Source organism: Vanessa tameamea, chromosome 3 (assembly GCF_037043105.1).
Source record: "Vanessa tameamea isolate UH-Manoa-2023 chromosome 3, ilVanTame1 primary haplotype, whole genome shotgun sequence".
Lineage (NCBI taxonomy): Eukaryota > Metazoa > Arthropoda > Insecta > Lepidoptera > Nymphalidae > Vanessa > Vanessa tameamea.
The window spans coordinates 8,004,281-8,027,352 of record NC_087311.1 but is presented as its reverse complement, the minus strand read 5'-3'; the positions used below and the strand labels follow the sequence as shown (position 1 = coordinate 8,027,352).

Below are 23,072 nucleotides of genomic sequence, written 5' to 3'. Positions count from 1 at the left end.
TCTAATTAATGCATATATATGTATGATACATACGGAAACTTCTTCATTATATGGATACGTTTATCATTACAATTGAAATAATATTATTTTTCTTTACTTTCCATCAAAAATAAGCTAATAAATTCAAGTTAAAACTTAGCATTAGCATGAGTAATATGGACATTGTCTGTGGAAATTACTTTTGTTGAAGCCTTTAGATGACAATATTATTGAATTCAAAAGAGGAAAATCAAAAAATTATATGTTACATTTATGAGCTATTTAAATTAATTTACATATAGAGAAAGTATTTTATAATATACATAAATCAACGAGCACTTTTGTAAATATCTATCAATCGAATTCTGTGACCAGGTGCTAAAATGACCAATGTCAATAACCCATACTTTTGTCAATCATAATAGCAAAAATAAACAGATGTTAATGGTTCTAACTTCCATGCCATGCCATGAATAATTGTTAGTATTAGTAATATTACGTATATGTAGTTTTTTTTTAAAAATTGATTATTTTTTAAATGATTCGGGCTCATGGCAAATATTGTTTTACATTCAGCTCAAAAATGTAACTTTGGCCATTTAAGTATCCGGGCACAGAATTACATATAAGAAGCTAATACAATTTTTATATTAAATTGACACATTAGTGTGCACGTAAAATGTTATTCACTTGTAAATTTTGACCTTAATTAATAAAAAATCACTACTGAAATATATATTGTGCTATTGTGACATCTTGTATTGATTCAATATACATATATAATCTAAATACATTCTTTCTGAATACTTTTATATAAATATCCTGAAGCTGCTGTTGCCACATTTTTTTTAATCACCTCAAATAATAAAGGGGTTCGCTGGAATAAACTGTGTTAGTTATAATCGAGGACATAATGTATGGCATCTCTGTTGACTTTAACTAAACTGACAAAAAATATTTATAAAAATGGAACATCAGGCTGCCAAAAATGGATGTAAAAATTATCATTAACGCGATCAATGCCATATTCTGTAAATAAGCGAGTATCCACGAAATACATAATCAAACACAACGTAAAGATAGGAAATTGAGAAGGTAATTTAAGCATGATTTGTATGAGAGAGTCGGAGGTACGGCGGTAGACGCGGTCGTAAACTTAAAACAAAGGACAGGACTCGATTTGCATGTTCAATTGCAGCGGTATCATTAATATTAATAGTTAAATATATGCATGATATTCATAGCAATCCTCCTCAATCCTGAATATGGATCATCATTCTCATTAGTGATCTTTACTCGAATGTCACAATAATTATCATGTTATACCACTGACGTATTTACTGTGTGCTTTTAATTGTAAAAATAGACGAGACTTGCACCAGATGAATTTATGATCTACTTTTATTTTGCAAATAAATAATAAGCACGAAGACAATAAACCTGGTCTGACAGTCAGAAAATAATAATTTATCAAATCGAAACCGATATCGATCATGTAAATCGAGTCTCATGGGGACCAATACAGTACGACTCGTGCTAAAGGTAACCAAAACTAAGACAGATTCCAATCATTTGACCCATCACACACCGGGTTCGACAATAAATTTAAAGAGTTAGTTTTGGTCATCTCCGTCACGAGTGGTGCTGGCGCGGGCGCTCACACGGGCGAGGCGGCGTGCACGCGGCGCGCGCGCGGCAGCGTGGCCGTGGCGGGCGCGGGGGCGGGGCAGGGCGGCGAGGGCGGCGCGGGCCGCAGCAGCAGCAGCAGCAGGCGCAGTCAATCGGCCAGCACGCTCTGCGCCACGCCGGCCAGCTCCTCCTTCAGCAGCCGGAACGAAGGCCTCTCCTCGGGCGCGTGTCTCCAGCATGCTTTCATTACCTGTAATTTATATTGACCCATATAAATATAACGAAAAATATACTCTTAACGTTGCATAACTAGGTGATTCGTTACTTAAGCAGCGAGTTTCTGCAGTTAGAAATTGCCGTCAAGTAAACAAAAATAAGTCAATAAAAAAAACAATAAAAAAGCGAATTGGGTAGTTAACAAATCAGAATGTGTTGGTCAGAAATCTTATTCTATAAACAATGAGGAGGTAAAATGTGACATTCACCGTAAAAAAAATATGATGTATAGTTTGTATATATTAGATATAATTAAATTATGATGATAACATGTACATTACAATTAATATTACGTAAAGTAATAATGATCAAGGATCTTCGTGTAAGAAATCACTGTTGTACTTACATTATAAATTTCGTTTAAACATCCCTTAGGTTTTTCAAGCACCTGTCCTCTCTGGACCATTTCGACTACTTCCGAATTTTTCATTCGACCATAAGGTACTTTCCCACAGGTAAATACTTCCCACATTAAGACTCCTGTAATTATTACAAATTAAAATTATTAATATTATTTATAAATGAATATTGTAACAACTTTAATGATAGCTTATGATCATATAGATATTTAATAGATACTTTTTAAAGACTACTATAATATAAATATAAGTTTTAAAATGTTGTTTTCGTTACATATGATAGTGACATGACTGTTCAGAGCTCAGCTCTGCGATACGGGAAATTTTTATATATTTATTTACATAACCCATGGATGGAATGTAAAAACAAAACTTTTTGTTCAAGCACGGATACGGATACGTTGTGTCATATCACGGATACGTACCAAACGCCCAAACGTCGGATTTAGATGAAAATCGCGTGTAGTTGAGAACTTCAGGTGGAGCCCATTTTATAGGAAATTTTGTGCCACCAGAACTTGTGTACTGATCGTCAAGGACATATCGCGCTAAGCCAAAGTCTGCAACCTAGAAATAAATAATGTCACAAGTTTAAAAATAAACACAGATATAATATATCTTTATTCTCTTAATAAAATGTCGGATTATTATAAATTATTCTCAAACGTACCTTGACTACATTTTCATCTCCTACTAAGCAATTTCTTGCAGCTAAATCTCGATGAATGTAATTATGTCGTTCTAAATATGCCATACCTTTGCAAACCTGAAAAATATTGGAATTTGTTGTTAAAATAATGCATTGTTACATTTACCACCTCGTTGTAGGTGGACATTTTCGTCTATAGACAACAGCACTGTAATGTCGCGTTATTATGTCATATTTTTATTGGGACGATTTGACGTACAAAACCATTCGTAACCAAAACGAAATAGTTCTTGAATATTGTAACTGGACAAGAAACATAACCTAAATTTGTTATGCCCCTTATTATACATATATTGTCCCTGTTAGCATACTGGTAGTGAGCCGGTTTTTCTAAATATTTTCTATAATTAATATAATATACTTTCATATTAACAGTGAAAAGTATTGCTTTATAGCCGTAGGATATCTAAAAACTTAGTGCCTAACCAGGTGGTCGAGCACAAAGCTGTACATAACACCGGTAAAAACAATTATGTGAAATTTAAAAAGTAACCATAATTTTATTCATATTTTATTCTATTCTTTGTAATTGTAATATAAAAAATAGTTTCAGTGAATAATAAGATTTTTTTTTTATTAGTTTGTCAAAGTTGTTTAATATATATTTGTTTCTTCCCAAGGAAGGAATCAATATTTGTTTGCAAATTAATCGGTCATTATTTATATAAATTTATAAAGTTTTTTTTAATAATTTAGCCATACCTGTATACACATGTCGAGTAAGACGGCCGGTCCGAGCTGGTCGGGTGCGGTGCGTCGCAGGTAGTTGAAGAGAGAGCCGTGCCGCATGTATTCCGTCACGATGTAAATAGGACGATGTTTGGAACACACTCCGTACAACTGGACAAGGTTCTGATGTTGGAGTTTCCTGTAACAACAACATATAGGCCAATGACATTAAACTATATACAATATTATACATATAAATATTAATAAAATAACCTCTGAAGTACAATTTAAGATTAAATGTTATAGAGCAATAGAATTCGGACACGCGGGGTGCTAGTCGGACATGGGACACTCACGTCATGACCTTGGCCTCGTCGATGAAGTCGTCCTCGGACATGGTGCCCTCCTTCATCATCTTGACGGCGGTGTCGGTGCGGCCGCGCCAGCGCCCGCGCCGCACCACGCCGAACTGCCCCGCGCCCAGCTCCTCCAGCAGCACCAGCTCGCCCGGGTCGATCTCCCACTTGTCTGCGGACACGCAGCCATTCAACGTTACCACGGGTTTACGATTGACTTATTGGATCCAAACTAAACCATCTAGGAACCGCCTCATATACACAAAAAAATCATTAAAATCGGTTCAGCCGTTTAGGAGTTCAGTCTTACACACACACTCACACACACGTACAGTAGATTTAAATACATATAAAGATACGGGGTTAATTTTCAATTGAGAATGGTGAGCCGAAACCGCATCGTTAAGGAATGGCAGAAGGTCCCAAAGGAATTTCGAAGCCGATGTGACAAAAGCTAAAATCGTGCCTGTAACATTGCACGAACAAATTTTCAACAATTAAGGATCGCATTCAATATAATTAGATTAGTAAGTCAAAATACAAATAATTAATCACATCAGTAAATTACTTGTTGACATCGAGGAAACGGATAGTAAACGGTAAAGCGGCTCTTTCTAATTGATGTTACTTATCGATGTTGAGCCTTCTTCTAGATTCATAATTTGAGAATTTTGTTGCGAGATTGCATTACTCAGCGGTAAGTTAGATATATTTCGTACCGTGGGAGAGTCCGGCCGTAGGAGGAGCTGGCCTATCGCAAGGAGTCGCCTTTAGTCTGCAGCAAAGTCCGCCACTGTTGTGCTTGTGGTAGTTTATTAGTTCGGGAATACTTGAGCAGCAATGTTTATCCGATAAATAGAACTCGCCGCGAATATTTTGTTTTATGTGGTAGTGTTTTGTCTGTGGGTGATTTCTGAAAAAAATAAGTTGGATATTAAACATTATTCCAAATACATGTTGAATTAAAATGTACTAAATAACAACACGAGTAAGACTAGTATTTAGTAGGAGTATTAAAATTTTTAATATTTAGGGTCAGTGCAGTATGGTTTGAGTATCTCTTTTTCACTCTTCCGTCTCTAGTTAAATAGTATTAATTACCTATGTACTTTAAATGTAAAAAAAAGAGTAACTACTGAATTTCTTGCCGATTGTTCTCAGTAGAATCTAGATTCCGGATCTTTGGTATTAAAATTAATCTTGTGAAAAGTCTATTCTTTTTTTTGGTATTCCTAAGGCCTCGTAGCCTTCCAAATCCATACCTAACACTCGACTGATAATATTACATTATTCCACAGGTCTGCATCCTTTAAATCGACGTGTCTACCAACTTATTTCGACAACAAAATTATAAAAAAATAAAAAGTCGCATATGGCTGAAAACACCAACAATAATACCAGCGACGACACCAAAGTATTACATATTTATATGTGGCGACCTAAAAAATACCGTTAATTTAAAATCCATATCGATTGTCGTTCCAAAGAGTCATACTCACACTTTGGTATATAACGAGAGCGTGTACATTCCCTTTGTCGAGGAGTTACGTACGACGAAGCAGCCCTCTTTGTCCTCTTGTTTGAGTACTGATTCAGCCCGCTGTCGAGACATCTCACCCACGTACCATCTGCAAAACAAGTAAGTCAGTCGGTCACTCGAACAAATTTACAAACTGTAAAGGTCGCTACAGGTTTTGAGAAGTTACGGTTAATTTTTTGTATGCATTGCATATTCGTACGCGTTAATTTGATTATTCATATAACGATTTCAAAATTAATTGCGACATCACAAGTCATCAACTTTAATAATCTTCACTTCGCATAAATTTATCATTTAGGTAACAATGCATCAACTTCGATTGTTTTACTTGACAAAGAGCAAACAATATTATTCCCAGTAAAACACAGTGTTGATCGCCTTGTCTGTTGTTTGTATATTTGGCGTGTTGATTTCAATGCCATATCTGATTATATTATAAAATATTACCGTACTTAAAAACAGCCTTAAATTAATCTTATATTAACATTATACTTTACTTCTATCTTAAAATATACCGGTATAATATAACGGATCAAGGTCCCTTAATTCAACCGAACTGTGGCCTTCTTAATCCACAACAACATTATTTATATTAGCATACTTTGTATGTATCTTTATATGAAATCCGATAATTCGTAAGTATTACGCTTGCTTATTGCATAAATCATAATATTCATGACAATACAAATCGTCTCCAAATATAAACTCAACAATTCACGAGTTTCTATAATGTAACAAAAAGCGGTTATAAAGGAAAATGATGTCCAATTTTTTTACAATCTCTACATACATGGTGGTAAGCTTTGTGCAAGCCCGTCTATGTTAGTACCACCCATATATTCTACCGCCAAGCTGTAATACTCAGTATTCTTGTGTTCCGGTTTGAATGGTGTGCGAACCAGTAAAAATATAGGCACAAGGGACATAACATCTTAGTTCCCAAGGTTGGTGGTGCGTTGGCAATGTAAGAAATTACTAAAATTTCAAATGGTGCCAAAGTCTATGGTTGGCCTTGACCACCTACCATTAGGTGAACCATTTGACCGCCCGACCGATACCTTTTATAAAAAAATAAATAAAAAAACAGTAAACTCACTCATATTTTTGTAATCCTATCGTTTCCTTTTCCTTAACGTAATTACTTGGAATGTATCCAACAGATCTGAAAAACAATAATAAAATTTAAAAGCCTGTTGTGTGTAGGTATGGTGTATTTTCACACATCAGACAATTTTACACTTCCGTAATGTCATAACCAAAAACTAACCCATTTTCATCTTTAACTTTCCACCAATGTTCCTGTGAATCATCTATTACTTCATACTCTGCGCCCTAGAAAGAAAAAGCAAAGGTTAAAACTAACATAGATACGAACTTTTGAAACTATGATGGCAACTGTTTTTTTCATTTCGATTTTGAAATACTTATCGAGATATGGAGAACATTTCACACTTATGTATATACAAAGGATTCCTGACAATATTTTTTATCTGTATAATGACACGTGGCAGAATTTCTCACAATATCTTCCTTGAGATAAATTATTTAAAAGAAATGAGCACGTAAAACTCAATGGTGTTTGTCAGGATTTTAGTGCGCGATCATCGTTCGAGATACAGGCTTCATTTTACTTTTATTTAAGAGGTTATATTAAATGTGTAACGTAAAAATCCTTACCTTCTCTAGTGAAAGGTCGCCGCTTTCGATAGCTTTGAAGGGGTATAAAGCCACCACGACTTTAGTTCTTTGTTTTTCCTTAAACAAAATGTTGACTCAATTAAGACTCGCATTCAAACTTAATCTGAAGGTCGCCACTTACATTCGACTGTTTTTTATAAAAGAAAATATTTCATTTATACGAAGAGATAAAATATAAACAGGTTTTATTATTATTTTTGTACATCCAGTGTTTATGTTCTAGAATTATCTTAAAAAATACGTCCTTAGGTTTTAAAAAATGTTGTGCAATTAAAAAAACACTGTAATACATTGTATATTTACGATAATAATTAAAACAAAAATAAAACGAAGTTTTATCCGAATGTAGGACTTCACTTTCAAGTACAATTAAAAGGAAAACGTTTGCAAAAAGTTTGTTAAATTAAGTGGATACCCACGAGTGTTATCGGTTATACAGGTAAAAAGTTTGTATAAGTTTTTTTTTTTTTAATTATTTATAGCTTTTGTTCGGAGAATTGAATAACCTTTTATTTCTGTTTTAAATATTCTTTTTTAAGTAAAATATGTTTTGAGCATGGCCTATTAATTTAATCTTGATATTTACATAAAAGTAGTTTCCAATAAATATTAAGACGAGAAATAATAATTAACACCTACTTAGTATTAATGTGGTTAATTAAAAAAACTAAAGATCGATTCTTACCTTTGGTTTCGCCGAAGGAGTCCCTGGAGGAACTCCGCCTCCTCCGGGCATGGTGACGGCCGCCGTGACCGCTAAACAAATAAACATAATTCATATTATTATATTAACAACCTTTATATCAGATTAACTAATCACTCTAACCAATAAAAGCGTTTCTTAATTATTATCGAGTTTTTTATTTCCCAAAAGAGGCAGACGGATCAGATGGATGCCTAACGTGTCGTCATCATCACTGCCGATGGATTTTGGCATAGACAACGATACTAATATATAAGTCATATATAATTGCGCCCAATCGTGTATCCTAACATATTAATTATATCCCCTAAGTGTGAGTCACTCACCATCCAAAATATACAACGCATAAGGACTCCTTTTAAATAAGTGTTAGTGATCGAGATTCAATTATACGATTTACCAATAACAAAATAAAAGAACATTTCATTGAAAAACGAAATTAATTCTGTAACATCCGCTTCACAGCAACTAAATGCTTAGTTATAGAACTTAACAAAAAATAATATAAAAAGTTAATATAATTATCGGTTGAAGTTGAAGGACTTGTTATTTAAGGCAATACAAAGGCAAGTAATACAAAGTTACAATACATAATTCAGCTTCCTCTTTACATATTCATATTAAACGGAAGATGCATTGCATCACGTCCTGTCGACTGTCGCATAAATTATAATTTAATTTAAAGTTCACAATCACATCATTTCAAAAAATGTCTGATGTGATTCTAATATAATTATATAGGTAAAATGTTACCGGATATCGTTTACGAATATAAATATAAACCTATGATTACATTTAAATCTATTTCATTTTGTTTGCCACATTCATTCAAGAAAACTTCATTCTCTTTAAATAAATTTATATGCTTATTATTATATTATATAGTATATATACTTCTTCAATATTCATCTTCATAATTATAATAATACGTAGTTGCTGAGATTAGTGCATCCAGACAAACAAACTCTCCAGCTCTATAGTATACGTCGCAACTTTTTGCTATATTAGCTGATATAATTATAAAACAACCGAGTTGAATTCATATGATGTACTTTTTATTGGACATACCATAATTGTTTGCGTTACAGCATCTAGTCTTGAAGCGAATTATCTCCAAGGTATAATTGTACTTAATATGTTAAACGTGTAATCATTGTTTCCTTTATTATACAAAGTTACATCATAACTGTACGAAATGATATATAATTATATAAATTGATATAAACACAAGAATATGATTAATATACGTGAAATTAAAATGTTTAAACGGAATAATGCAAAAATGTAATGGAAGGAGTCAAATTAATTCATATATATATATTACATATATAAATAATTACATCGAAGAGAAAGTTACAATAAATCATTAACTTTTACTGTGCGTGGGTATTGAACTAACAACTTTCATTGTACTTATCTCTTAACCGATGATCACTATATTTTAGTTACGATAGTATTAAAAATGAATTATTAGAAGAACATTTCACTCGGAGCTTTGAATTTTCACTCAAAGACTCGACTAAATAATAACTTTAATATGAAAACATTTGTTATGAGAAGTCGTAACTCATTTACACATAATTTCCTCTCTTACTACTCTACTCTACCTCGTTTCGTAGAGATCCTTATAAAGCATGTCTAAAAACAAGTTAGTCTTAATCGATCGCCAAAGTCAGATAATTAAATTTAAGCACGATAAACCACAAGCACATTGACGAAATCCGAATCACTATGAACATTACACGAACGCATTACATTACACCTGACAAGACAAGTAAGTGAGTGCAACTAGTGAACGCAACCGGTGGCTGCGAGGCCACGGAAAAAAGGTCAATCCAAATATCTCGTACCCTCTAAGGCCGGGAGGAAGGACGACAGCGACAAACATGGTATTTTAGATTTCTTCTTGGTAACCATCGGTTCGTCTTCAGACTTAGTCTGCAACATGGGGACAGAACAACACAGCCGGACGTCCGCGCGCGACTCTGCCAACAGACTGCCGACTGGCGTGTCAATGTACCGTGTCGAAGCTAAAGCGAGATACACTACAGCCGCGCTAACACGACGCTGTTGCGTTTTTTCGATTGCTATATTTCGAGGAACTGAGACAATTAATATATCAATGAACAAAAAACATTTTACATAAAATAATGACCTATTTGAGATTTTTTTTTAAGATAAATATTTCAAAGAAATGTTAATTTTATATTAGTAACTGTAATAAACAGCGAAATACTTTTTGATTCATATTTTGTTCAATCTTAAAGTTCATAATAAGTTTAAAATATTGTATATAAGTTTGACTTATTTTAAAACAATGTCATGGTAAACATGGATTTATGTTTACAAGACGAGCGAGTGAGAGCAGAAAAGATGGTCGTACGGCCTACATTCACCATTCGTAGCGCGAGCGCAAGTCATGAGCTATCTCGCTCAGGCTTAAGTACAACTCAACTTAAACGAAAAGAACATAACAGATACATTCAATTTTCCCGATGCAGTTCCATAGTGTACTTTATTGTTAAGTAATTTAGACTCTATTCCAAACATTTAATTAATTTTAGGTATGTCAAATTATTGGTACTCAATAAAAGTGATTTTGTTTTATTTTTAATTTGATTAAATATTTACATTATTGCTTAACAATCATTATATTTATTAACCTACTAATAGAAGTTATGACACAGGATAATATTAAATTTTAATCAAAACCGAAAATGATATTCAAATTAGCACCTTTAATAATATGAAAATAATTATAAGATATATTAACAAAGTTCAATTGAATAGTATAAAGGCACAATACAACATGCACTCGCTATTAATAACGCTACTCATTTCACTTTCAAATAAGAAAGTGAAGGCAAAAAAAATGGGATCGTGTGTCGTTCAGGTTTTGAGACGAGTGCTACTTACAGTTGTTACTCATCGCGGGTAACTTTTCATTTAATTAATTACGCATCCTTCATGAATCATAATCAAGAATATCGATTAATCAAAATTATGTAATATTATTGCGTCGTCTATAATTTAAATATCCATTCCAAATACATTAAAATGGTAAAGAATAAATTAAATATATGCAAAAAAATTATAAAAACATTTATGTTGTCTAATCTATGTACGCGAGTCGCGTCCAAGATCGCTTCAATCAACAACAAAACGAATTATTCCTAATGATAATGCTTAATTTTTGTTTAAGATCATTGAAATATATAAAAGTAATCATTATATCAAAAACATAACCCACCAAATATTTTTGTAACGTTTAATACAATTTTGATTTCGTAAAAGGATAATGGAAGTATTGGGTTCACTCTAGAATTGTTGATGTACTTCAATTTATATTAGGTAAATATTGACCAAAAAACTTTACTTAATGTAACATGATTGAGAAATTTATAATATGGACAATTGATACTATAAAATATATCATATTTTCAAACGTTCCGCTTGAAAAACTCGAGAATTTTGAGAAATCTGAAAATAGGTTCTCACAAGTCTATTGTTTGAAACCAATTTTGTATTGCGGAAGGGTATTTTACTTTAAAATTATAATTTTTTTATTGAAAATATTACTAGAAGTGATATTTCAAATACATATTATACTATTGGATCTAGTTCTCGAGCGTTTAGTTTTCGTTGCCCTTTTATATCTTAAATCTCTTCAAATAACAAACTTGACGATACTTCTAAAAAACGTTTTGTATTTCGACGAAACGAAAGCGAACAATAACGTGCAGAGTTAGCTATCCTTAGTCTCGTGATTCATCAATAGAGTACTCCTGTACTCAGAGTGATTCAAGGTTCTCTGAAGCCTTTATACAAATTAAATTCACTTGCAAAGATAGCAAGTTAGCTGCAGCATCAGGGAATTATTTACACAAACAGTACAAAAAAGTGATTCAAAAAATTAGACGAGCTAAATTTATCAGCTGCAAGACTTGATGTGACGACTATTCAAACTTACCAAACTTTCTCCAGATTTTAAAAAAATGTAAAGAAACGTTTGTATTTAAAAAAATATATTACAAGTAGTGACAAGTAGTGAGTTTAAGAACCATAGTTAACCTTGGGAATGGATCGATTGGCTCTTGGCTAAATAGCCAAGAATATATAATAAATAAATATTTATTATATTGAAAGTTGTAAACACTTGCAAAAATAGTCAAAAAAATACCCGCTGAATCATCATCGCCGTCTTAGGTCAGAGTACTTTCTTTTCCGATTCAGTGATGGTTTAAACTTTGATTATCGATAAGAAAATGAAATGCTTCTGCATTGAATAAATGAATTAGAATTTAAAATTTACGTAGAAAAATTTTAAATTACTCAAATACTCTTGATAACCGAATTCAATGAATCTAATAACTTAATATTTACGCCTCATTGTAGACTAATTAGGATGCTTTACATAATCTATATCGACGTCAGCGTAGCGTCATACAAACTCAGTAATGCATTACTTCGCGTCACATCGCTCCCTAATACGATTAATACCTACTTCCTGAACTACGAAACGAGGTCATATCATACAAAACTAAAATACAAATCTCGCATACAAATACGATATGAGCTATTTTAGTTGAGATTGATTTCAAAATACTTTTATTTTTCACAAATAATGGACTAAGATTAAACTAAATTGTAAATAAAATACAACATATAAAAACTTTTTTGATGGTAAACTTCATTATTTTTAAGACTTAATGACTTCTCGAAACAACATCATTATATAAAAAAATAATATCGTGTTCGTACTTTTTAATTTTCATAATCGTGTTAATTTTTAATTAAACGCATAAGCTACTTTATCTCTCTAGAAAGCCAATGCATTCGTTTTAAATACCTTAGAGGTATTTATAGCAATTCTCTTGTACAGCACATTGCGACACTAGCGAAATACTCACCGGAAACATTGAATTCTTGCTTACGAGAGACGGCTAGTTTCTGGCCAATGATTTCACCCAAACGGGCCATAACTAGAGAAAAAATAAAATATTTCAAGTCTACTAAAATCCGGTTCTGTTTCTTTATAAGGAAAGTATGATTGTTCTAGTATGCCTCCTTGCTTAATTAGCCGTTGTTACCTTAACACGGTATTCAAATGCAATCGAACGTTACGCGTTTTGTTTGTTTCTATTGATTATTATTATTAAAAAAACAATGTGTATAAGAGGCCATTTTATCCTTTTATTCCCCTTTCTCTCTTTAATTTTTAAATGAAAAAAATTGAAACTGCTTATCCAATCAATTTCTAAGATAAGTTTTATTGAAAGGTGTGCGAATGCGAATATAAAATGATGAATAAAAAATAAATACATAGGTGACTAATATGCAAATAGAAAAGTTATACAAGATCACTTATAATACATATAAATATTTTAAAAAAAATTAGCTCTGTGAAGCTGGTTGATAGCTACTTACTCAAATTATTCTTTTGTAAAACCGATAGACCTGGAGATAGTGACCGAAATGTCCAAATCATTAGTATGGCTAACTTATAGGGTACCCTACCCTAATAAATAAAACAAAAATAATAGTCATAGCTCTATCAATCTATCGTAAAACATTTATCATAAATCGAATATAATTATAGTAGTCCACGAAGCTACAAAATTATTTCAGTATAAAACGTACCCTTACCATATATATGATGCCATACAGATATCATAATTTTTGTTATAATGATACATAATTAAGACTAAATTGTAAAGATACTCACGTAAGCCGTTTTCACTGTTAGGTTTATGATCTTGGATAATTAGTTCTAGCTCGGGTTCCGGTAGCGGCCAGATAGCAGTAAGGGCACAGCCCGGTGCTGAACGGCGCTCCGCGTCACAGCAAGCCCAGCGCCGCGCCGACCAGACCTCTGGGTGGTAGCGCGCTCGACGAGTGTTTGATATACAAACTATGACAACCAGTTGTAATCTTTTTGAAAATGAATAATCACAAGGCGAACTTTGGAGGTAAGATTCTAACGTCTAGATTCCTTGAAAATAGAAGCGGTTTGAAACGTTTCAAATGCTTTATTTATATTCGTAAAATAATACCAAACAGTTACTAAATTTAAAAAAAATAGAGAAATGTAAGGTATATTTAGACTGAATATAAAACAGTTTTAAATAGCTAACTCACAAGCAGCACGCGGTACTCTGTCCATGTCAATAACTCGATACACTACGACTCGTTTGCGTACTCGGGTGCACTCAAGCGATAAGCCTTTCATGTATTGCAATATTTTTGAAACCGCAATATGTCTGATACTCGTACAACGGGGAGACACATTCTCGAAAGGGGTTTTATTGAAAATTAATACTGTTTTATATTGACAAATGTTTTGACGAAATAGTTCGTGTCTCCCTGCACATGTTCACACGTTTCAAAAGTGCTTTTATGAGCCTACTTGAATAAAGAATATTTTGTTTTTGATTATCAAAGAGCAAGTTGAATAGATATATTTAGTTTATATTCAATAATAAATTTTAATCTTTCATAAGTAGTAGTTTATATGCGGTAAATCATAATGATAGTTAAACCTTACACAAGGTTGCTATTACTAACTTACCGAATTATATATCAATGAGAGATACTAATCTATGTTTTCGTGTAGATGCTATCTTCGTTTTAAATTTACGTCTGACCACCGTGTCATCCTAAATTTCTAATACAATAATATTAACTTACTAGTTCTAATTTCGTGAATCCAGCTCAATCTTTCACTGTGCTCTCGAGCAGCAAGATATAATGTGTAGTCAGTGTTCTGTTCCGTGTAACCAACCTGCAAACAAGCGAAATCATTAAAACTATGTTCATACAAAGCGATAGCTTATGATCAAAGCTAATTAAACGTACTAACTAAGTCTCAGGGAGATGGGAGGACTTTTCGATTCGTTTTTTAAAATACGATTTAAAATCTGTCGGTAATAATTGGTCAGGACAATAAACTTTAATGGGTTTGTCTATCTATAAATTTTCGGAGCTAGGAAATTGGAAGTTTTATACTATTTTGTATGCAATATATGTATGTACGTATCCATATACGCGATGACGTTGATCTTGCATCTGATCTCTGTCCGTTCGTGACAGATCGCCACCCTATAGTATTGCCAGTTGTCCACATTAAGCTGAACCTCTTTGTACAATCTTGCCTGATGAAATATCCGGATGTTATATCCAAATTTAAAATAATGTCTGGCTCTAAATAAAACGTCTGATATATACTGTCTAAAATGATGCTGTGACCGGCTTCTGGATCTCAAGACCTCGCAGCCCTAGGCCCCTGCACTATAAGAATAAAATAATAGTCTCCTATGTACTAGCTCTATAATATTTCCTGCTCGGTTAGCCATTACATCGTTTATCGTGATGGTGTGTAGTAATTCCAATAAAAATAAAATAATATGGCAAATGATTATGACGTCAATATTTGTATTTTTTTGCTTTATGCTGAATAATGGTAACTTCCACATTCTATATTCTTTTGGGATCAAAATTTTTGAGGACTTCAATGCGGCTAATCAGTGCGGCTTTATTTTAAAAGATATTTTTGTGTGCATATTCTTCGATAGCATCACCGATTGTAAAGTGATTTTCTATTATGTCGAAAGAGGAAAATCAGCTACATGAATGAAAAAAGGGTAAAAAACGGGATAAATTATCGGTAGTTCTGTTAATAATATAAATCACCATATTTGCATCTTGTGAAACGGTTCAAATAATTTATTAACTTATTAAATAAATTATAATTGAAGGTGGTTTAAATTAAAATAAAACGTTCCAACATTAAGGCTGATAAATTTGGAGATACATCATTTATAGAGGTTCCCGAATACCGGTCTAAACTAAATATAAAGCTGAAGAGAGCTTATTTGTTTTATCGTTTGAACGCGATAAACCCAAGATCTACCTGTCCAATAAAAAAAAAGATATCTTAGACTATCTATTTATCCTAAAAGACTATGTAACACCACGCTACGACCCACGGGGGCGTAACAGGATCGCAGAGGCAAAAGAAAAATATAATACATATTTTCCAATAACGTGGAAATATAAAATGAAATTTTACAATAAAATGGACAACAAAGCATGACCGGCGTGTACGCGTTAGCTGAATAGAAAATTAATAATATTTTCAATGACGTTGTGAGATGTTTACACAGGCAAAATATACAATAATTACTATTTGAATATTTAGAATATATAAATGGATATTTATACGGCAAATATGTGCATGTATATTCTGATAGCTACCTATCTGGCTTTTGTTAGGCAGAAATAGGGTAAAAAGTGAAATGTGTTCGGTAGTAATATTTACATAACACAGAGACGTATGACACAAACAAACAATTTTGTAAATAATACTTCAATGAAGACTCTTTACGTACACGTTTATATTTTTAAATTGATATATAACTAATAATAGGAAATTAAACATACAATTGATATGTTTTAATTGTATTGATTGTTCATTATTGTAGAAGATTCCACACGCTTATTTCTTGTATGTTTATTTTAACGTGTTAAAATATTGACCTATAATAATATATATTTTAAAACAGTCAGTTTAAAAGTGTTAACGACAATTTTTATTCATAAAACGTTATAAATCATTATGTTATTAATTTTGATAAGGATTAATACTGTGAGACAAAACATTTGAACTAATGTTATCAAACGGGAAGTAAGCGAATGTCAGTAAGTGAACATTAATGATGCGTGCATATTTTATCTAGATATATATAAATGTTCTGTACGTGTGTATGTACGTGTGACAGTTTAGATCGGACCCGATTGAAATATAATTCTTATTTCATACGGACGAAATCGGCACGTACAGTTAGTATATATACAAAAACCTGAATTTGGATACAAATCGCGAACTGAAGTCAAAGTAAAATATATGGGAATTAATAGTATAGAATAAAGTTTGAATCAACCAAAACGGGGACGCTAAAACATACGCCTCAAAACATATACTTAACCTTATTTTTTTAAGTTAGTTAAAAACAAAACGCGTCTCATCAGCGAGCGATGCGTCATGGTATTTTAAATGCGTTACCTGGAAGGGGTACCTGTAGGCAGGACTCTTTTCGTTGTCGCCGTCTAGTATTTGCTTACTCAGCTCTCCTAGCTGTGCTTGTTCAACCGTATGAATGGCGTCCGTTGGTATACGTCCGCGCTCTTTACGTTTCTGAAAACAAAGCTGATCATTTATTAAAAGGAAAATCAGCCCGTGACATTAATCATAGTTCTTTTTTCCTTTTATTATAACATAAGTCTTATGTAGTAATACTCTTATGTTATATTATAGTTCTTACTTTACATTGAATTTTAAAAAAAACACTAATAGTTTTAAAAATCAGACACAACAAGACTACTTGCTCGTTTATAGACATTGTTCATTTCAAATATATATATAATGTATTTTTATAATTAGATGAACTTGAAAACATGTTTTAATTGACCAAGCACTTGGTGCTTGGTGATATAAGCATATCAACGAAATGAAAGCTCTTGACATAAAATTCAGAGCTAAAATGAATAAACTGAACAAAAACGAAAACTGTAATTTCAGTGCTAAAATTGTAGAAATTATATGATGTTTAAAGTTTTTCCGAGAGTTGCATTTCAGCTCTAATTATTATTAAATTTTAATTAAAAGCTTGTTTCTGTTCGTTCAACTTGATAGGTTGTCAACGTGAACTATGTCGTGAAAATAAATTATTCAAAATGCAATATCTACTTCAATATGAGTTTTCAAAACTACGTTAATTTAAGTGACGTATAGTATAGTACTTTTAGGGCATTGGTTATAGGTATGATGAATGAATAATATTTCCCACAGTACAAATGTCTATGGGTAATGGTGACCACTTACCATCAGGTAGGCCATTTGCAATACCATCCTACTATACGATATCAAAATTAGTGCTAAAAGATAACTTTACTAAGCATTTGTGCTCAATAAATGCATATGATAGAATATTTAAACCTTTATTATTTTGACTATAGATGGACAATTCGTACATTTTTTCTGACGCATGTCCAAACAAAACATTTTAACTTTAGAAAGCTTCGATTTAACGGTATAGGAAGCGAATCGCTCTTGATACAATTGAAGTAATAAAAGCTAAGAGGATTTCCTATCGGGAGGTTGATCGCGTCAATAGCAGGAACTCGATCTCGTTGCGACACTCCGGTGGCAACCGACAGAGTCGCCAATTTAAAACTGCAGTTAGTGCAGAAATAAAGACCTAAATGTTGTCTAGTTCGTAACGTTAATGCATGACTTATTATAATAAAATGTTTAATGTTGGTACATTGTTTCATGTTACCGCTATGAGAATTCCGAAGAAAGTAAAACGGTATTTCCGTTTACCACTCTCTCTACCATTTATCATTATTTTTAACATTATTCCGATAACGCAATGGTATTGACCATTTTATTATAAAGTATAAAATATTATTTAAGAAAATTTCGAAGTAATTTTATTAAAAAAATATATATTTTTAATTTAAAAGATGTCGAAAATTTATAATACTTTTTTTTATTCTCGACTAAAATCATTCTTATAAAAAGATTTGGTGATGCCAAAAAATCAAATCTATAATAAATATTATTGAGTATATTTATCCTTAAAACAATTTATGAAATTGCCAATTTTCACAACGAACAAAATAACTTTTAACGAGAAGTATAACCAATCTTGACTGCCATTTAAGTTTTATAGGAAGAATAAGTTTGACTTTTAGACAATTATAGAAAAAATATATCAAAACGTCAATTTAGTAAAACCGTCTTATATTAATGTTTATACCCTTAACGTATTGTTATTTTTTAAAGTAGCCACAGTTAGGCTTAGCGTCTTATGCTTTTGAGAAAAAGGTTAAGAGCATATTTTATAAAGTTTAGAGGTGCTTGTCCGGGTTTGAACCCACAATATTTGATTAAGAAATGTAATCGTAATAGTTTATCCGCATTAAATTAAGCCAATCAATGTTGACATATTTGGATAATTGTCACATTATGCTATAATCAGAAAAAAATATCTTTAATAATAAAAACACATCACGATGTACGATCAGTCGGTAACTTTTTTAATCTCCAAACGAAATATAAATAATATATCTAACACTGTTTTTAAAAATATAAAAAATAATAATATTGCATTATATTTAATAAAAAAAATCCTTTTTGTTATTTTTAAAACAACTTAACGATATTGATTTCCTATATATACCTCGACTATTATTATATACGATATTATATTATTCACTATAATTGTACTGTTTAGTAGCATTCAGGTTAATTTTTAATTGGAATGGAATACTATATCGAATTGACCGAATGTAAAAACTGGCATTCACCTAAGGTTATGTTTCAATCTCCATAACATTTTAAACGAGAACACAAGTTGTTCAACGTAGATGTTTCACAAAAACTACTGAATCCAATATCGTAGAAGCACTGACTTTAAACTATTTTCAATCAAGAAGTTTAGAATATATCAAATATATAAAGCAGATGTTGCGAGGACTACTAAATATTATTTTTTCATAAAATGCAAACGCCATAGAAAAACTGTATGACCATTTAATCCAAAAAAGAACAGTCGCGTCAAAGCTAAAACCACATGTGAAAACTTGGCGAGAAGAATGTAGTTGCTATGGAGAATGCCTTTTGCAAACAATTAGTGCGACGCGAAGGGCTCTTCATTTTAACCGCTCACTGAGGGATAGTAGAGACCGCGGCGTGACTGCACATACATTAAAGAATGAGGGTTGCGCGCCCTTTATTATAGTAAGTGATTGGAGAGTGCTACACACTACGTGTGAGGATAGTTTAGGTGATTTTCTCGCAACAAAACGCTTTACTTTCTCTCTTTATTGTGTTTTTGTTGAAATGGTTTTTTTTTTTATATCTCTGCAGTTCATACACATTTTATAAGATTAACGTTTTATTGAACCAATATGAGGATACTATTTTTGAAGTTTACGTAGGTATCAAAATATTGAAGGCATGAATAAGAAGTTAGCACCGAATGTTTTATTCACATAACACGAAAGCACGACATGCCTATACCGTGATGGCTGAATATGGAGAGAACCAATTACATAGTCAATTCGAATCGTCATCATTTTGCACATATTCCTATTAAAATGTCAATAATTAAATCAAAATAAGAAACGAAAAATGATTCCGAAAGAACGAAAGACACGATCAATTAAACTCGAAAATACCGGGACCATTTATGGAGCCTATCTATCAGCGAGAAACGTTTCGCGTGGGTTGTTTCTGAGTTTCCTTTAAATCAAGGATTTTTGATATGTAATAATCTTTTTCTTTTGATGTTTAACGTATTATTTTTAAAACAGAGCACTTAATATTTATTTTCTTTATTAAATTAATAAAAATATCGTTACCGTATAATGTAAGCGAAGAACGGGTGAACGACGGGCGGCAGTGCAGGACTGCCGGGTTCCGATTCGGATGGCAGACACGCCCAAATCGCGCATGCGTTTACTAACCCTCTTTAGAACTATTAACAGTTTTCTCTACAGTTCCAAATTCGGGTCTTAATGTTAAAAATGTATACATAAAGTTTGAAATGGTTTCACTTTTTTATATTTGTAGAATCAAGTTGTAGCTCTTAATTTATAATACTCTGTTTTGTATTTATTTTTTAAAATATCTAGAGACGGAAATACTATAGTCATGGCAAAAATATATAAATATATAGTAAGAGTGAAAATATTATAATGATTATTCGTTCAGTTCACAAAATAAATTACACAAAAAAAAACAAATGAGAATTGTTGTTAGTGAAAAAATATATTGTTTAAGTTGTCTATTCAAATTTTACTTTAATATCTTACCTTTTTTAATTATATAAATCCATTTTCTATTCCAAGCAGCATAAAAAAAACATATTATTAATAACTTTCAATCCCATCTTATTTGTCATGTTGAGTGTTTTATTTTTTAATTATTTCACATATTAACATTAATTTCTACACTTTTTTAATACTCTTAATCAGAAATTTCTACCAATTAAACAAATAAAGGATTAATTCTATTGCTTTATTATATTTATAATAATACTGTAATATATTTATTTAAAATAATTTAATGTTTCTATTAAATGATTCTTCAAAAAATGATAAAAACATAAATATGGTCTTTCTAATTAATTACACAACAAATGTTATTCACAAATAAAATTGATAGGAAGTTGGTAACAGGAAGTTCACAGAATACTTAATAATTTATTTAATTGATATGAAAGTAATATATAGAATAAACTGCCTCTGTATCAAAATATATTGAAAATTCTATCTGTTCTTGCTGTATTTTATTTTAAATGCAGCTCATTAAAGGAAGTATGCTTAAATATGTACGAAGAATACAATAAAAGTATGAGAACTAGGGTAGTGAAATTCGACCCAGAAAGCTTATGCATTTATCTTTTTAATATTATTATAATTAAAGCAAATTACCAAATAATTAAATATATAAACAGCAGTCATGTTTGGAATAAATTATACCGATGCAATTATTTTTGTAGTTAATTAGTATCAAATTCTTACCTGCCAAACTGATTTAAATTATAGTAATTTTTTTGTATATTTTTAAAAACTAGACATCAAATTATTTTTTTTAAGTGCATTGTTGAATATTTTGCCATTAAATACCAAAATAAAAATAAATCTATCTGACTGTTAGAGTTATCTGATTAAAACCTTTCAAATTAATATAATGAAGTAGTTCAGAAATAACTTAATATATAATAAGACTCTTACTTGACCATCAGAATCATAGTATATTAGTGCTTTTCTTGTGAGTACAAAACAGCGTTCCTTGTAGTTGACTGGTGTAAATATCTTCTTATTTTGGGACCTTTTTACCATAAAGGCCTGTCGAATAACCTCATCATCTTCAGTACAAGCCATTGTTCCTAAAACATTTTTGAATTTAAATATAATGTACTATTGACTCATTTTAGGTACAGAATTCTAAATGAAGACTAGCTAGCTGCAGAGGACATAGCACTGCAATGCATGCATATGTGCATAAGAACAGATATACTCTTTAGTCATTCAGTGCTATAGTCTAGTGACCCAGCTATCCAATCTGACCAGAGAGTGCACAGGCCAGGATTAACAGTTTTAGTTCTTCTTAAGGCACAAGATCGTAACAATGTCAAATTATAAATTAAGAGCTAAACATTTTTTAAGAAAAAGTCTATAATTTTAGAATATCCAAGTTAAAATTAAACAAGCCATATGATGCAGGCGGTCTGGATCCGTAAATGTAAAATTACATTTCTAATCTAATACTTTTCAAAGCTTTTTTATTTTTAGTTCATTATATCGATATTTACATAAGGAAAACAATTCAAATAAAAAACAAAAATTTTTACCGGCTAAAAACATGAATGTTAAGCATAATGACATTAAAATGTACAAATACGTACCTATTGATATTATGAGTTTATCATTATATTATTTTCCGCACTTTATTGTGATAAGGAATTAAGAAAAACTAAAATTAAATGGAATGACTTATATTGCAACTTAAATTTTCGACATTCGTGCCGAAATAGATAATTGTAAAGTTTTTTTAAGTTAGAATCAGTATCAACAATTTCCAAAGTTATTCACATCACAAAACAAGTAATCAAGTTACAAGTATAGACAAGACTCATTAAAGCTAGTTATTCACGAACTGTCAAATACACAGCTGCTGTTATGTATGTGCTCACGAAATTAGATCTCAGAAGAAAAAAAGATTTCTTTCTTATATTTTTAAATTTCATAATTAACATGAGATCGATAAAAGTATCTTTTTTATATATTTCACAGAAAAGAACAACTTTATTAAAAAAATATTTATTTAAGATGGTCCTTAGAATGTTTATTTTAATGTATTTTTTTAATATGGAACCCGTATCGGATTATAAATTGCAACAGTGTTGTGGACTAGCCAAGAAATGAGCCCGAACTCTAGCGCTTTAAATAAGGAGACTTCAACCCCGCCAACATGTTACAGGATGGGTTTGAGTTTGAATAATTGTTAATTTGTTACTTGTTGTTTGGTTTGCTAGGGTGGATTATGATTGATTTTTATGTATTTTATTTAAAAATGTTGTCA

General features: G+C 31.6%; 1 protein-coding gene across 5 annotated transcripts; it reads right to left on the bottom strand.

Annotated features, from left to right (window-relative positions):
* Positions 1-160: 160 nt before the first annotated feature.
* Positions 161-22,631, bottom strand: LOC113397450 (tyrosine-protein kinase Btk). Of its 5 annotated transcripts, XM_026635792.2 has the most exons (18): positions 22,396-22,631; positions 21,722-21,876; positions 16,980-17,111; positions 14,606-14,699; positions 13,644-13,829; positions 12,829-12,900; positions 7,901-7,971; positions 7,195-7,272; positions 6,785-6,849; positions 6,614-6,679; positions 5,477-5,605; positions 4,697-4,890; positions 3,978-4,149; positions 3,655-3,820; positions 2,914-3,009; positions 2,669-2,810; positions 2,231-2,364; positions 161-1,858 (listed from the first exon to the last, which is right to left on the bottom strand). In XM_026635792.2, exons 2-18 carry the CDS (start codon positions 21,869-21,871, stop codon positions 1,757-1,759), a joined length of 2,049 nt encoding a protein of 682 aa, XP_026491577.1. In that variant the 5' UTR covers positions 21,872-21,876; positions 22,396-22,631; the 3' UTR covers positions 161-1,756. The 5 variants fall into 5 exon arrangements, with proteins under 5 accessions (XP_026491577.1, XP_026491579.1, XP_026491578.1 ...); XM_026635794.2 differs by lacking the exon at positions 12,829-12,900 and having other exon boundaries at positions 162-1,858; XM_026635793.2 differs by lacking the exons at positions 21,722-21,876; positions 22,396-22,631 and adding an exon at positions 20,345-20,397 and having other exon boundaries at positions 164-1,858.
* Between the last annotated feature and the right edge of the window lie 441 nt (positions 22,632-23,072).